The 17,929-nt window shown below is 37.3% G+C and overlaps 2 protein-coding genes across 3 annotated transcripts in view; one reads left to right on the forward strand and one right to left on the reverse strand.

Annotated features, from left to right (window-relative positions):
- Positions 1 to 214: 214 nt before the first annotated feature.
- On the reverse strand, positions 215 to 8,329 carry LOC141433788 (uncharacterized). Of its 2 annotated transcripts, none has more exons than XM_074095893.1 (6): positions 6,854 to 8,329; positions 6,560 to 6,782; positions 5,813 to 5,858; positions 4,925 to 5,026; positions 3,762 to 3,903; positions 215 to 377 (listed from the first exon to the last, which is right to left on the reverse strand). In XM_074095893.1, the coding sequence occupies exons 1-6, from the start codon at positions 8,192 to 8,194 to the stop codon at positions 255 to 257; spliced, it is 1,977 nt and encodes a 658-aa protein (XP_073951994.1). In that variant the 5' UTR covers positions 8,195 to 8,329; the 3' UTR covers positions 215 to 254. The 2 variants fall into 2 exon arrangements, with proteins under 2 accessions (XP_073951994.1, XP_073951993.1); XM_074095892.1 differs by having other exon boundaries at positions 5,813 to 5,939.
- A 2,981-nt stretch (positions 8,330 to 11,310) lies between these two features.
- The window catches only part of LOC141433690 (glutamine synthetase 2 cytoplasmic-like), a 28,343-nt gene continuing 21,724 nt past the window's right edge, over positions 11,311 to 17,929 (forward strand). Inside the window, exons 1-4 of the mRNA XM_074095789.1 lie at positions 11,311 to 11,405; positions 11,775 to 11,849; positions 13,920 to 14,093; positions 17,443 to 17,604. Of these exons, the coding sequence (XP_073951890.1) occupies positions 13,928 to 14,093; positions 17,443 to 17,604 (328 nt within the window). The 5' untranslated portion in view covers positions 11,311 to 11,405; positions 11,775 to 11,849; positions 13,920 to 13,927. The remainder of the gene's footprint in view (positions 11,406 to 11,774; positions 11,850 to 13,919; positions 14,094 to 17,442; positions 17,605 to 17,929) is intronic.

Raw genomic sequence — 17,929 nt, forward strand, 5'->3', positions numbered from 1 at the left:
CCTTTTATCAGTAACAGGCATCCAAGGAGCATCTTTGGCGAAAATGTACGAACAAAAATAAAAACTCCATCTAAACCTCAATGGCGTAGCGGTTTGGGGAAAGGGAGGCGGTTGATACCCACGCTACGCAACTGCTAAAGCCGGTAGTTCTGGTAGGAATTACAAGTAAGTAAATCTAATTTTGACCTTTATTTTATTTTTAAAGGTTGAAATATTAGAAATTTGTAAACATTTGTATGGTAGACAGGACAATTCTAAACATCAGAGGAGAATGCTTCGGAATCCTCAGGCTCCCGAGCCGCATCCATCACCCATGGTATGACGCGCCAAACACCAGTATATTGAGCTGATTGGGCGCCCCATGAACGCCTTTCTTCCTACAAAAAATAAGTAGAAGCATTAAATATTTGAAGATTGTTACTAAAATTTTCAACACTTGCCAACATCTCTCAGTCGGGCCGTATTCAGTTGCTGCTCTAATGTGGTGTATTTACTTGCTTGTTTGGGAAACTTGAGCGTGACCATCTAAAAAACAGAATCTCTTTTTGAAACAAAGAGCTCCAATAGGGAATATTACTGCATTTTTTTTCCGTCAGAGTACAGCACAAAACCGTAAACAGTTTTTTGAGTATCTTAAATGCCAAATATCATATTATTTCAATGATTGTTTTAGAAATATAGCTCTATCGTTACTATCGATGTAAATATCATGTTATTTTCTTAGTACTGATAAATATAAACATGATTTCTATAGGTAATAAATAAGTAATGACCTTTGATCATGATCCGTCATATGGCGACAAAATATAAAGAGAACTGACGTTGTCATGGAGGTTTGCGCTAGTGTCGCCCCCTGCGCCAGGGCTTTACCTAATATGCCCTATTTATTTCCGTTTCCTAAAGGCATGAAATGAACGCTGTACAAATGTTATAAATGGAAGCAAATATTTTTGTCGTCTTAACATTTAACGTAAATTGCTTTCAGAAGTAAGTCTGAAAAGCATTTCGTTCTTTGACTCCTTGTTATTATTCAATAAGCAATTACCAAACGTAAGAACATTTCACAAGAAGTAAATATTTACTTAAATAAATACCTATTTTCATTCGTAAGCGCTTTATTATATGATACTAGTTTTACCCGCGACTCCGTCTGTAAAGAACTCATTTATCGCTATCATGCGGGAATTTTGCAATTTGCCAAGATAAAAATTACCTATCTGTGTCCTTCCCAGGGTGTTGATACCAAATTTCGTCTGAAACTCCGCGATTATGTGTTGCGAGGAATGTGTTTTTCACTAACCAATAGAAACACTTTATTTACCTCGCCTCCCTCCGCTCAGCTGTTTCCACCAGACGTGCTGTGCGAGGCGAGGTAAATGAAGCGTTTTTATTTGTTAATGAAAAACACGTTCCTCGCAACATCCTCCCACATTATTGGTGGAAGCGCAGCTTTAAGTCACAGCTCATAAGATCCACCCGGCACTCGAGCAGCACCGCCTCGCCGCGAGTCTCTGTGCACGACATCAGCGCCACCTAGCGTCCGCAACTTTTTTGGCTCTGATGCTCTGACGTTTGAAATTTCATCGCGACATGGTGACAAAAATCAAACCTATAACGTATTAATTTATAACACAAAACTACTGTGATACCGTGATTTGGGTGGACAAAGGTTGAGAATTCATTTTTGGTAATTAAAATTAAATGAGGTAAGTAATTTTTTTTCTAAAACCGTGTCTTATTTTCGTTATGTCAGGGTTTGTCTACTTCATGTTTAGTTGCACTTTTACTGTAAAACGAAAATAAGACTATCTTATCGGTTTCTTTGAATAATAGTAATAGTACATTGTGTCTTAAGGGCGGTAAATAAGGAATTGCGAACGAGAGTCTATTAGAACGAGAGTCTTTAATGAGTCGATGTTCGTAATTGTAGTACCGCCCGTGCGACATACAATGTTTTTCATCACATTTGCGAGTAAAATTGTATATTTGTAAAAGAAAAACTAATATTTTTTCAAAAATTGCCGATACCGCTGACTACGCTCTCGGCAGCGCCAGCTCCCCCCTGGCCTCCCACCTCCCCTCCGCAGCATGCGCATGGCGTGCGTGTGCAGCGCGCGCACGGGACAGCACTACAGCAGCGCGCCATGCAGTAAAAAAACTCATTTACCGACCACGGGTTTCATGAGAAGCACATTAAGGTCGAGGGTTTTATTTGGGGGGTTGCAAGAAAGGTAGCCTGCATGTTACAACACTGTTTAGGAGCAAGTGTGATGAAAAATTATATAATTGTTCTTATATCGCTAGTAATAAATTAAATATCGTTTTCAGATTAAAACGAGTATCATTTTGAAGACCGGTTTTGTGAGTATCACTCAATATTAAATTTCAACCACAAACCGTTTCATAAGGATGTAATTGTTGCTGGACATGTCTGAGATGTAGAGGAAGAACAAAACAGGGACAGTTTTCAATCATTCAAGCTCGCATCATAACACAAACATCTATTACTAAAATAAGGTAGTTAAAGTCTATACAAATTGTTTTGTTAATGACAGATTCATATGAGTATGACAGATGACCGAGCCTAGATTATTTCTTCTTTTGGCCACTATGAGCGCTGCGATAGATTTCATTACCCCCACCTAGTACTTCGCACCCTCCCAATATGGATTTTTATGGGCATGCGTTGCGTGGTGTCCACGCGTGAACGGCGAGTAGACCACTCGGTGATAGCTCGCTGTTCGTACGCTTGCCTCGCGTGAACCGCGCGCGGTCGGCGCTGCGCTCCCCACCCTCATTTTATAATAGACTACTCAGAAATTCGTAGACCACGCGACGTCCACTCGTTGAACACGCGACGTTCACTCGTTGACCACGCGAAGTCCACTCGTTGTCAACGCGGCGTCCACCGTGGACCACCTGTCGACAACGAGTGGACGCCGAAAGTCGAGGCGGTGTTGGTCGGGTGCCGGGTGGCTCTAATGAGCTGTGACCTTAAATCAATTCAGTGGGTTTAAGTATGAAGAAGTAACAGACAGACAGATAGACCGACGAAGGATAAAAAATAGTGCATTATATGCATGTGACACTTTCAGCTGTTTTAATACTTCGAAGCAGCGGTGTTTTAACTGGAAAGGATTTAAGAACAAGGCATTCGATTCAAGGGAATTAACGCCGATGTAGCATGAAGAGAATTCGAAAGGTGATTGCTAATTTAGTTAGTTGCCAGCCACGGAGCGCTCGCTTTTATACGAAGAATCAGATAAACCGATTAACAACTAGCTAGGTAATCTCCAGAGCTCATAAATATAAGTGGTTTTCAAGCTCTAAATTGTATATTAATTATTACAGCGATTCCTCAGTTTCCGTTCTATGTTTTATGTTATCAAATTTAACGGAACCGTTTAGAAAAGTTTTACTTGCTAAAACCTTTGTTATCTGTCTGGGAAAATCAATACGTAAAGCGTCCGTAGTAGCCACCTTTAAATCAAAGTTTCATTTTTCACCTTCATAAATTGAATTTCTCGTATGTATTTTTATGGAAAAATAAGCGTTAAATATTGATAACGGTGACTAACTAACTTGACTGTAACTATTTGGTACATCCGTGTACATTTTTTTTTATATATGCAACCATTTCAACACTCGAAATAATGTTAAGTACCCAACTCTGACCTACTACCAATCTAACTAAAATATCAGAACTTCTCGGTGCAAGAAAGAAAGATTCTATTCAACTGTTATATATGCAAAAAACATACCTGCAAGTACAGAGCTATAAGCTTCCCACCGACTAGAAGCAAGCCTCCGTGCGCGGGATCCGTTTCTTCTCCCGTATACGGCGGTAACAAAAGGCAGTAGACATTGTTTACGCCGCTGTCTGGGTCTTGGCGTTTCGCTTTGCTATATAATAAGACCACAATCAAATTGCTTAGCTAAAAAGTCATTTATACTTTGAAACTAGGTTTCAGATACAAATTTTATATTGTTATGATATGAAGTACTAAATGAAAATTAAAAAGTCAATACACTTCATTCTTCCTTGCGTAATAAAAAAGTGCCTAGGGGACCAAGCTTTACTCGGGCTAAAACTCGGTAACAAGCGTTTTCCTAGACCCAAGACCAAGGAAGATCAATTTTTCATCCCCGAAAACCCATACATACCAAATCTCATCGAAATCGTTGGAGCCGTTCGGAGATCCCCGAAATATATACATATATTTATATATTTTTACAAGAATTCCTCGTTTAAAGGTGTTAGCGGTATCTACGTCGCATATTTAAACGAGCAATTCAGAATCTCGGAAACGGCTCCAACGATTACGATGAATTTTGGTATGATTATATTTTGGTATCGATTTAGCTTGGTCTTATCTCTGGGAAAACGCTTATCAACGAGTTTTGGTCCATCCAGGTACTTAGATATTAGAGGGTCCATGACAGTATGGTGTGTAGACCGTCTGTAGGTGTTTTAAAAATTATAGAGTACGTCATACATATGACGCGGACTCCTTTTTCCAATATGCTTCGCGTAGGTACGGTTCAGTAAGCGTATTCAAAAAAACAATGTTCCATGAATTCCTGCTATAGCAAAATTCTGAAAGGTTTTCATGAATTAAAAATGTTTCCAACCCAGCGTAAACTCGAATTTTTGCAACCCCAAATCTTATACTTAATAACAGAACTATTTTTTTTGAAGAATGCTAGAAATGCTTATACGAAATTCAATTAAGTTAGGTTAAGCTCGACCTTTGACACAACCAGCAACTATGGTTTCATCCAGATCGCTTTTCATCAATTACGAAACTTTACCTAATTTATGGCAAATGCAACTACGTACAAAGTAACAAGGTTAGTATAATAACATAGTAGATTTTTCGATTAAAGGGTGACTATGTGACAACCATTATGATTTAATAATTACCTGTACGCGATACTCCCTGGACATGAATCAGAATATACGAGTCCCTCGTACACCGTAAGGGGCCAAAGCGGTAGTTTTTCGGTCATGTATTTTGTCCCAAACCTAAGCAACATAACATAGGTAATAGAACGAAGGTAGTAAATATTAAATTAGGAAATAATGTGGGTCCAAACAATTATAGTTTTGGTTTTAATTTTTCCAGTAGGCATGCTAAATTTTGGAAAAGGAAAATATCTTTCCAATCGCAAATATAATATAGGCTTCTACTGCTTCTTCCATTATTTTTGTATAAATTGGTCATGGTCACACTTAATATTATAGATGAGAACAGTTTTAGAACACTTCTTGTTCATAACACCCAAGTGATCAATCATTCTGCCCGTTATCGTTATTTATATCTTAGTATCATTGAACCTCAAATTAAGCAGCGTTTCCACCAATAATGTGCGAGGATGTGTTACGAGGGATGGTTTTTTCATTAACCAATAGAAACGCTTCATTTACACATCCTCGCACAGCACATCTCTGGTGGAAACAGCTGAGCGGAGCGAGGCGAGGCAAATGAAGCGTTTTTATCGGTTAATGAAAAACATATACCTCGCTCATCTCTGGTAGAAACGCTGCTTTAAGCTTATTTTTTCTACTCTTTGTATATTTATACTAGCTTCGCCCGCGTGGAATTCGGTTATCGCGCGCTGTTCCCTCGGGAAATGTGCATTTTTCCGGGATACAGAGTAGCCTTTGTCACTTTCTGGCCCATAAACCATTTCTATGCAAAAAATCACGTCAATCCGTCGCTTCGTTTCGATGTGAAAGACGGACAAACATACAAACACACACACTTTCGCATTTATAATATTAGTATATAGATGTATATTAATTAAGTACCTGTCCAGACCCCACCCTACTGCTGAAGCTATCGATCCTTGAGAGTCTGCAGCAAAATGATGGGACATCAGAGAAATCGGTGACCAGTTTGAGCAAGTAGTCATAGGGCTTGAAACTTGAATTAAACCTACAAAAACATATAAAATTAAAAAAAAACAACTTGGATATAATCGGTTGGGTGACCGCTCCACCAGTAAAATGTTAAGTACTTTTTCTAATTTTGGTTAAACAAGTTTTCTTCCTTCATGAGACTGAAAATTGGTTCTACTTTTGCTTGCTAATTTTTATTAGCATAAGAAGCACCTACTTATTTATTCCATGCTAAAGCCGCTGTAAATCAGTTTGGTGGGAAAGAAAAACAGATGATAACGTTGTAATGATTCATTCGTAACGAGTTGAATCTGTGAAATGGGTGAAACTTTTGACATTTGTTTAAAGTACCCGCTGCGCTTGGTAGCCTAGTAGTTTGACCTGTGGACACTCAAGCTAAGGCGTGGATTCGAACCCGGACTTGCACGTAAGTTTAATGCGACATTTGAAATTTTTTATGAGCTTCTCGATATTAGGCAAACTTCGTGAGGGATCACACAATCTGCGAAGTAATTCAATGGTGTATGTGGAAATCCCAGATCGCACTGGGCCCACGACGGAACTACTGCCCAAGACCTTTCATTTTGAAAAGCAAGACTGTGCCTAGCAGTGACATACTGTTATACGAGTACATACCTATATTCTTTTTTAACTAACCTATGTTATAAAGATGTCTTCGAGCCTCGTCTTTGGGATGAAATTTTGGATGTACCACACTGTACTTTACGTAAGCAATGCGCTCGGGATTCCGCCAATTGTCTCCGCAGTAAGTTACGAACGCGGACCTGGCTTCCACTGAGTGAACCAAGTGATGACGGGACAGACACGAGCCGGCAGCAATCAACCAATGAGGACTGATACCCGCTGCATCGCAATGTGTCTGAAAGAACAATAAATTAGACAAGTTCTTATTGGCATTTACCAAGCACTAGGTAAAAGAAATGGCAGTACCTGGGTTGGTTCATAAACGTAAACACTGACAAAAGGATAATTAGACCAGGCAGCCAGTTTGTTCTTATTCGCTGTGTCAGTTGACGGTGATCGTTTAGTCGTTGTATTTAAAAGTAAATCTAATGCGTTTTTGTCTTGAAACAGGTGAGTGCTTCCTTTTCTTTTGATAAATCTTAATTTGGACGCATTTGTCTTACTCTCTGTTGTAAATGAAACAAAGTTAAAGCTTTGCTCATCGCGATTGTTTCTACTTTGATTGTTACAATTCCCAATATTCTGAACAATATTTCGGACTTTATCTTTTTTGGGCTCAATGTCCTCTGAATCGATTATATTTTTAATGTCATTTTTATTTTTCAGTGCATCTTGTTGAGGAGCCAACGTGAGACTGTCATATAACTCGAAAAATTTGATTTTATCGTAAGCAGTTGTCGATTCCAAAGTTGTTGAAGATGTAGTTGTGGACATCGTCGTTGTTTTTGGCGTATGTTTGACTGTTTGTTTTGTTCTCGATTTACGAGAACCATTAAGATATACTTTCACTGTAATCAGTCTTTTGCCAAAAAGAGTATTGTTCTTAATTAAATCTGTCAATTTAATTCTATTCTCAGGTTTCAAAATATTTTTTAAGTTTGAGTAGTTGCGCGATTCTGTTAAAGTATTTATCAACTCTTGCTCTCTCGGATTTCCCCGTTTCTTCTTTTTTACCGGTTGGGGCGTTGCTTTGGTAGTCGATGTCGAGGTAGGCCTTTTATAATTTGAATCGACGCGAAAAGAAAACAAGGGAGAATGTCGAAAGCCGTCTCTTGCGTAATTTATCAATCTAGTAGTTCTTCTAATATTGAAAAACTTATCAAATTTATCAGTAGAAGTATCTTTAACAGGATCTACTTTCTCGTCCAAATAGTAAAATTCTATGTAACTTGGTGTGGATGTATGGAAAACAGGACGAGAGATGTAATGACCCTTGTGCCGGAAATTCCAGTTGTTTTCATGCCGTTTATATAAAATTTTCGTGCCATTATAATTGTTATTTTTTTTATCACCAGCAGTTGTGCTTTCAACGTCCATATTTACTTTAGTTTTTCTCCATAACATATTAACGATTTCAAATTGCTTTCGACTGACTCGGCCTACTTGCCATTTTTTGTAGGAGGGTTCCTTCGACGTACTTGTGTTGCTATCGTTCTCGGATGCTGATCTTTCTTGTCTTAATTTATAAACGAAACCTTCATTTTCCCGCGGTGGCCCAGGGTCTCTTTCAAAAACGTTGCTTGCAAAGCACAAATTTACAGTAAAAACGGCGGCCAGCAAATAATTTGAATACAAATTTAGACCCATAATTTTATAAGTTTTTAACAGTTCATTTAAAAATATTTACACTTTTTGAATAAATATAAAAATCTTAAGACATGAGTGAATTTAATAAGAAGCTAATTTCCAAACAATATCATTGTGTCGTTATGACTGGTTATGACATTTAGTGTGACGAGTCGAAATCCTGCGGACTTGACGCACTATAGGTACTTATACTCTTTGCACTGAAACCTTAGATAATAGACTGAAACTGGTTCTACCATAGAGGTAGATAATTTTAATGATTGCATTCTGCGCTTATTCTGCGGTCCGATCACGGTCCGATCAAATTCAGCGTACAAAGTCGAAATGTGGTCGAAATCCTTAGATCAAAGACAATCATAAAATTGATCTTCAGACCTTGTTGAGATCAAAGCAAAAGACCAAAGACATGAAAAAAAAATGGAGAAAGAGATGATAAAAGTAGTAACAAGGGTGCAACAAGGTAACGTCGGTTCTATCTTAACTGGGTAACAATGAGTTAGAAGGAGTAAGGTATGATAATAATTGTTTCACCATTTTTCATGTCATTAGTGCCCCAGAAACAAGGTCGATAATCTTTTGCCTTTGTATAGTAGTTAAATTAGTAAAAACCGTGGTGGTCTAGTAGCTAATAGGTTAATTCTCTTTGACTTAGTTATGGCCTATCCAGCAGAAATCCAGGCTTGCACAACTAAGTTTTCAAAATATTTGCGTGGAATTTGACATTTGCCACGAGCTTTACGGTGAAGGAAAACATCGAGAGGAAACCTGCACAAATCTGCACAGTAATTAAATGGTGTGAAGCTACTAGACGTGGGGAAAACGGCCAGTAGCGAAACGTATATAGGCTAAGATGATGACGAGAAATAGTATAAAGTAGTAGTAATAGATGATGTCGATGTAATTGTATAGCAAGAATAGAAAGATAGCTAAAGTAGCAACCCAGAAGCATCAATTCGATGCGAGCTTAGAGAGATTTCAGTCGGCGAGATTGGCAATCAGATATATCTACTTATGTACACTTTAGAGATACTATTGTTGGACTGGTCTTTGCACTTTATTAAACACTCCAGGTTTGTTTAAACCATTTTTCGAATTAGGGTTTTGTTTGTAAAATACTTTCTCTTTTCATGTTTGTGATGCTTGAACCACATCACAATTTAATTAAAAAAGCGGCCAAGAGCGTGTCAGATACCCCCAAGATAGGGTTCCGTAGCCGTTACGAAAAAATCAAATAATATTTTTCTAAGGATATTGTCTTTTGTACACTTTCAACTTTAGATATATCGGTGTCCCAAAAAGGACGCAAGATTTAAATTTGCCGCCATTTTTGTATTTTAGTGCAACCCTACAAAAAAGCTATTTGACAGCTGAATGTTTAGGGTTTGTAAAAATGGCGGGTTTTACGAAAGATCAACGTGTTTTTATTATTGAACAATATTTCAAAAGAAGTTTGGCGTGTGTACGGTTCGAAAATTCCGTGCAAAATATGGTCGGAATATTGACTTGACTTCATCAACTGTGAGCAGAGTGGTTGCAAAATTCAGGGAGAGTGAATCAATTCATGATGTTCATTCCACTGGTCGTCCAAAAACAAGCCGTTCAAATGGCAATGCTTTAAAAGAGGAAATTCGACGCTGCATTGGAGAAATTCAGCCGCATCTATGGAAAATGGTCATAGAAAATTTTGATAAAAGAGTGCGGATGTGCCAGCAAAGCCTAGGAGGACATTTGCCTGACGTATTATTCTACAAATAACCCTATTTTATGTATTTCAAGATTTTATATACAAATATATTATAACGAAAAAAAATATGTGTTTTTCATCAATTTCAAATCTTGCGTCCTTTTCGGGACACCCTTTATTATACCTTAGGCTGCTATTTACTCTTGCACTACTAATAATTCTCAAGCAAACTTAGCCGTTATAGTTTTCCTTGTAATTGTAATATACTTACTAACTACCATCATGATTTTTTTTTAAATGTTCGAACCAAAATTTTAGTTTTTTTTTATTCGACTGGATGGCAAACGAGCACGTGGGTCTCCTGATGGTAAGAGATCACCACCGCCCATAAACAGTTTTATACATTTTTTGAAAATTTGCACCATAAATTTGAATATTTCGCAAACAAATCACGTAATCAAAAAATCGTCTACAGCCCCCCAATGATGAAAAGACCTATCCAATGATACCCCATATTATAGGGATAGACATTACCTTTTTTTCTACCATTTTGTTGACTTAGTTGCTAGATATATTCGTACAAAATGTCAGCTTTGTCTCTACGCAAAGCCGCTTACAGACGATCAGACAGACAGACATGGCGAATCTATAAGGGTTCCATACTTGGCATTTTGGCTACGAAACTCTAAAAAAAAAACGGCCAAGAGCGTGTCGGACACGCCCAAAATAGGGTTCCGTAGCCATTACAGAAAAAGAGCGTATGTTCACGGCACTTACGTCCTTTTGTTGAGAAGCGCAGTTTTTGGCAATAACTCAAAAACAGTATATCCGATCATGTTGAAACCAATTTTCGTTGAAAGTATTTATTAAGCGTTACCTTTCCATATTTTTTGCATATTTTTTGAACAAACGGTTTACAAGATAGAGGGACACAATTTTTGCTACTTTGGGAGCGATTATTTCTGGAAATCTTCACTTAATCAAAAAAGTTTTTGAGAAACCTTACTATATTTTCAAAAGAGCTGTCGAACTATGTGCCATGCGTTGATGTGAGTTAAAATTTTTTTTTTTCAATTTCTGTTACGTGTATGGAGTGCCTTCCTATCAATATTTATTTTTGTAATTTAACTACAAAACTAAATAGCGGCTTTGACAAGACATCTGTACTCCAAATTTCATTAATATACATCTATAGTTTTAGAGTAAAATGCCTGTGACATACGGACGGACGGACAGACAGCCAGACAGACTGACAGACGGACTTGACGAAACTATAAGGGTTCCGTTTTTGCCATTTTGGCTCCGGAACCCTAAAAAGGACTGCAGACATAGTCAAAAGACTTGAAAAAAGTTAATTGGTTTTAAAAAGGTTTGATTGTTGTTAAAACCATAGGTTACGGTTATGTCAATTTTCAGTTTCTCATTTCAAAAGTATGTAACGTCAAAATCATCTTAGTATCAAGTTAGTGATAAAATCAAAATATAAACTAAATTTTTATGAGTAACGTATATTTAAATTGCTTGTAGGTAAGTCGTTACAATGTTAATTCATGTAACTAATAACTTTAATTTAAAGCTAGAAAAATATAAGTAAATATGAAGTGTACAAGGGCAGTGAGCCAGAGTATGCGGTCATACTCCTACGCACTGAATGTGATTGCAAAAGGATTGCATGCAACGAATTGAACTTATTGAACATTAAGGGGGCTGTTTCACCATCCATTGATTAGTGTTAATTGACGGTTAAATGTGATGCCGTCTCCGTCTATTAGAACAAAATAAATAGAGACGGCATCACACCTAACCGCCAGTTAACGCAAATCAATGGATGGTGAAACAGCCCCTAAAGCTCTATTAGATAGACTACTATAAGCTTTGTGTTTTGTATTGTTTCAGATTTTAAATTTAGCGGTAGCAAAGTTTGTCAAGAAACAGGTGGTTTGGATTTATTTAACGCACATATTAGATAAGGTACAGCATAATTAAAATACCATATATGTCTATTATAAAACATAGATAATAATTTATTATTACTGCGCCAAAATTGTCGCCTTTTAACGCTTTTCTATGACGTAACGTCGAAGAATATACGATCGATGTGTCTTTCATGAAGAGAGCAAAGATAATTTATTTATTTATTAGATATAATGAGTGCCGTGTATGTGTGTGGTGTGTGTGTGTGTGTGTGTGTGTGCGTGTGCGTGTGCGTGTGCGTGTGCGTGTGCGTGTGCGTGTGCGTGTGCGTGTGCGCGTGTGTGTGTGTGTGTGTGCGATAAGTTTAAGTTGTTTTATATTGATTAGAAATTAAATTTGAAGTTTTGTAGAAGAATTTATGAAAATGAAACTAAAATTTGTGTTTGGTCTTAAACATTCTGAAGGTAGAGTGTAAATGTGTGTATTTTCTTAACATACATATAAAATCATTGCTTCCAAAATAACACGCAACCAACAGAAAATACTCGAATCAAAATTCAATAAATCCGTTAAATATTTCCAATACCATTTTAAAGCTCTTTTTCACAAATAAATGACAGTAATTTTCTTCTCACTTTTCACTTTTTGTGAGATATGTATTGTAACGAATCATAATATGTATTGTTTCATATTAACATGTCATTATTTCAAAAACAATTATCTGAATACATAATGTTACGTTGTATTAATAAACCCAATTTTAGACACGGAATGTTAAAAAGAATTATACTTATTTAAGTATACGAGTATACCTGTTAGGTAGTATTTTAATTTTTCCAATGACACTCACTACGTTGCCCCAATTTTCTTTTGAACAGTATACATGTATGTATTATAGTATCATAATTATAGCAATAGCTGCAGTCATTTTAATGGAAAACTTTAAGTGGTTAATATTTATTTTTTATGTACGAACCAGTGTTTTTTTTTATTGAGCGCAATTTGGATTGGAAGCTTTTAATGGTAATTTACGTTCTCAAAAGCTAGGCACTTTAAATGCTAATGGCCTAATTAACTTGGTATAATAACAACGCTAATCACCTTCAACGATCTTTACTGGTTAAAATATCAGTAATTTTCTGTTTTATTAATTAATTAGCCATTACCCGCGACTCCGTCCGCGTAAATTTCGGTTTTCATTATCCCGCGGGAACTATGTAATTTTCCGGTATAAAACTATCCTATGTCCTTTCTCGGGACTCAAACTATCTGTGTACCGAATTTCATCTAAATCGGTTCAGCGGTTTAGACGTGATGAAGTAACAAACAAACAAATAAATAAACAACAGACTTAGTGGGATATTTTATGATAATTAACAACTTATCCCTAAACACAATTAAAATAACGCAGTTTCATTATACTATATTGAAACTATATTTCAGATTACTATTTCAGTAAGCTGAGCTGTAATAGCTGGTGCCCATGAAGTTGTCTGCGAAGAATTCATTTATCGCGCGCCCGTGGAATTTTTATACGATTATAATCAAAATATAATATAATAATAAATACGGGACTTATCACGCTATTTTTACACAAGTAATATTTACCTCGACGTTTCGGCAACGTTACAGTTGCCGTGGTCAGGAGTAGACTTAAAGTGTGGGGTGTCAAGTCTGCCTAGCAGCGCGAGTTCTTCGATCTACCCGCACTTGATCACTAATAGCATTACATTGTTGTCGTGTTTTGCGAGCCATACATGACTCAGCTGTTAATGTACATATATAGGCAGTTTTGGGTACTGGATTTAGGTTATCTATGGCCACATTTTCGAGCAGTGTCGTGAAAAGAATATATTTTTGCGTAACGTGTTCCTAACTGTCCTGGTATATGATACGGTGTAGTGGGGAGAAACCTTAATCGCTAATTAGCGAGCGCGATTGTCACAATGTGCAGAAACTAAGGGTCACCATTTAACTTTTGTGCTGCGGGCTGTATGTATGTACTACACTGTAAGAAACCTACTTCTACGTTTATAATTATATAAGTTATTTAGTTTTTAGGTTTACTGTACCTACACATTGGATAACGAGGACAAGATTCTAACTGTAAACAACGTTCATTTCCAGATATAAAGATGAATTCCGTTCCGATTGCCTTGAATAAGGCGGCGATGCGAAAGTATGAGGACCTAGAGGTCCCATGTGACGACGTCATAGCTACGTATGTGTGGGTGGATGGCACTGGCATTGACATTCGCGCAAAAGACAGGACTTTTGACTTTGTTCCTAAAACAAAGAAAGGTTTGTTGCTCCAGTTCTTCGCGATGGAATATACAGAGGCTATTATTGTCTAACGCACGCGCAATCCCAATCACAACCTACATCATTTCTTTCTAACCTCATCTTTATATCGATTGACGAAGGAAATAGTTAACCTGATACTTTAAGTTCGAGTGCATTACACAATCAGCCCTCTGGTGCGAAAAATATACTAAAATGCACGATCTTATTGTAAAGGTGGTCACTGTTAAGTTATTCAAAAAATATTAAGCAAAGTGTCTAGTGGAGCAAAATTTTTGCCGACGTATTTCACCAAGACGTAAACCAATTTATGTGAAAATCCAGAATAATCCGCCTAAGCTTAGCTAATAAGAATACCCCTGGATAATACCCAGCCTACTCAGGTCCCAATAATAGATACTAATTAGAGCCTGAAGTAAGGAATTTCGCTTGTAACTCCTGTACCTCTGATAAGAGCGATTACCGATTAGATAGGTATGCGATCTAAACTGCCATGAATTTGGTTACCTTTAATATAAAAAAATCCACATTTTTTTACGTTTGACGGGTACCGCCATCGTCCTTGACAGTCTTGACACCACATTATTGTAAATTTTAGGATTCTGCAGTGAATAGTTTTTTAACCTATAGATTACAAGAATACCTAAAGGAAGTATTATTATATTAAATTAAATTGACGTGGTAAACTGCCATCATTAAAATAAATAAATAAATATCATGGGACACTGCACACCAATTGACCTAGTCCCAAACTAAGCAAAGCTTGTACTATGGATACTAGGCAACGGATAAACATACTTATATAGATAAATACATACTTAAATACATATTGAACATCCAAGACCCGAGAACAAAGATTCGTATTATTCATACAAATATCTGCCCCGGCCGGGAATCGAATCCGGAACCTCAAGCTTCGTAGTCAGGTTCTCTAACCACTTGGCCATCCGGTCGTTATCATTGCAGGATGTATGTGGCGTAATTCGTTCGCCGGGTACTTATTTAAGTATGGAACCCTCGGTGAGCGAATTGCGCTGGCACTTGCGTTGGCGATACATATTTTTCCTTTAATTGGGATGTGATTCTTCCAACACGATTGTAACAAGCATGCCGTTTAAAAAATTGGACTATTTTTTTTCACAAGTGTAACATTTTTATGTAACAAGAGGATGGCATCGCGCCTGCGTTGAATTTTTCATCTTTTGCGGTACTATATTCGCTTTTGAAGCTTTTACTAAAATCGCACCGGAACTAAAAAAAAGCTCGCGTTCTTATTGATCTCAGGCCGTACTGCCTAACGTTTCTAACGCTCGCGATCACATTCAAATGACAGTTTTCGCATACAAAAACTGTGATCTTAGTGTGACTTTAGGCAGTACGGCCTCAGATCAATAAGAACGCCGTATAATTACTACTTTTTGCCATTTGATACAACTCGTATTGCCAAACGTCAGCTTAAAATATATTAAGCTCTGAGGGCCTACTCCGAAGTTCGAAAATCGAAGTTCGTATCGTACCGTCCCTCTCGCTTTCGTATTAAATAGTATAAGTGTCAGAGGGACCGCACGACACGAACTTCGAGTGGCTCAGGCTCGTTCTGTCTGTTTCCTAAAATGTCTGCTTCTCAAAATGAAGGAATAAGTTCCCACATTGTCAGTTTCCTATGATGTCAACTTCTTATAATCATGATTGGTTATTTGGAGTCTTTTTGTATTTTTTATTTCAACTCCAAATTTGTTACTTTTACGGGTATCCCGTGAAACCATATCGAAAATACAAACTGAGACATGGATGCACAGAAAAACCAGAAAAAGAGACCAAAACAAATAACAAATTTGGAGTTGAAATAAAAAATACAAAAAGACTCCAAATAACCAATCATGATTTGATTGCTTAGTAGCGACATCTCTTGTCTGGGTGAGCGGTTGGTTCCGAAAAAATGTTGACGTCTCTCGATGAGAGCGAAACATAGATGTCGCTAGTGCTGCTGCATAAGTAGCGTAGTAGAAATAAGCAACCTGAGATATGTATGCATAGGAAAAATTCGTGTCTAAATTCCTGTCCAGCGGTGGTGTAGGGGTTATAGCACGCAGCACGGATTGCTGAGGACCTGGGTTCGATTCCCAGCGCTGGTCTCTTTTTCTGGTTTTTCTGTGCATCCATGTCTCAGTTTGTATTTTCGAACTTCTTATAATGTCTGTTTCCTGAAATGTCTATTTCTCATATTTGTCAGTTTCCTGTGATGTCTGCTTCTTACCTATATGTTTGTTTCCTGTAAAGTCTGCTTCTCATATTTGTCAGTTTCCTAAGATGTCTGGTTCCAGTATTGACAGTTTTCTAATATGACTGCTTTCTATAATGTCCGCTTCTATAGTATTCCTAGGATCAATTTCCAACAACTTTCATCTGCTACACCTAAATAATTCTAACAATTTTAACCGACTTCAAATTATTTAAATGCTCTAAAAAGGAAAAATATAAACTTTTAATTAAATCAAACCAATCAATTTATGACATTAGGTAGGTAAACAATTTATATCATTTATATGGTATAGAGAAGCGGACATTTTAGGAAACGGGTTTGTAGAACACAAATAGTGGACATTGTAGGAAACATACATTGTGGGAATTAGACATCATATTAAGCGGCCATTATAGGAATCAGGCCAGTTTTAGAAGTGGACTTATAAGAAGCGAACGTTTTATTAGGAAAGAGCCATCACAGGAAACAAATAGCAGACACTGTAGGAAAAAGACGTTTGTTGGAAGAAGGCCATTTAGAGAAGCAGACATTTTAGGAAACAGACCGAACGAGCCTGAGCCCTTCGAGTTTCGAGTTTCGTAGTAGCCCTGCTGGTGAGGGAGATTGCACTGATGTCTGAAATGAGAACGTTTGTGAGTATAATAATATATATATCTCTCTCTGTATGTCTATGTCTATGTTTGATTTTTATTTCTTTACGCTCAAATGGCAGGATTGGATGAGATTTAGTACGTAGATAGTTGTACGTCTACAGTAACATTATAGGCTACTTTTTATCACGATATTCCCACGGGATCGAGATAAAATCTCGAAATCTCAATCACTGGGCTTAAAGACATGTAATTTGGCACGGGGTTTATATAAGCAACATATTTTATGAGGGAGGAAAACGAGCAAGCGGGTCATCTGATCCCATCAGAAATTGGAAATGAAATCCAGTATTTTTTTGGAACTCCCATGGGAAATTAATAAAATCCCGTATTTTCAAATGTCGGGTCTAATAGATAACGCGTGCGAGGTTGCGGGTAAAGTCTAGTACTTTTACTACTATAATAAATAATAAACTGTCACTGTCACCTGTCACAGACTTGCCGATCTGGTACTTCGACGGCAGCAACACCGCCCAGGCCGCTTCGGACAACTGCGATACGTTTATCTTCCCCGAAGTCATTTACAGTGACCCCTTTCGACGCGGCAGCCACATAATGGTCCTGGCTGACACTTATCAGTACAATTACCAGCCTACAGGTAATACTATGTAAAGTTGCAAGTTTATTTGTGACTAGGTACAGTTGCCGTTGTAAACATCGGAAATATCGTCTTTGTATATATCTCAACACCATCAGATCATATTGTTTATCGTGGAATTGCGTGCTTAGATATTCGTACCTAGACGGCTCCGTCGTTTATGATGGCGATTGTACCAAAAATTAGATATCCTAGTCACTTACCTACCTTAAATAGGATACGAAGATTTTTTAGTAATCATGTCAGAGTTGGACAAAAATGGAGAGTACAACAATAAAAAACAATAAATTAAAAAAAAAAAAACAAAAATACTAAAAAGAAGAAA

The sequence above is a fragment of the Choristoneura fumiferana genome, chromosome 12 (assembly GCF_025370935.1).
Source record: "Choristoneura fumiferana chromosome 12, NRCan_CFum_1, whole genome shotgun sequence".
NCBI classification, from domain to species: domain Eukaryota; kingdom Metazoa; phylum Arthropoda; class Insecta; order Lepidoptera; family Tortricidae; genus Choristoneura; species Choristoneura fumiferana.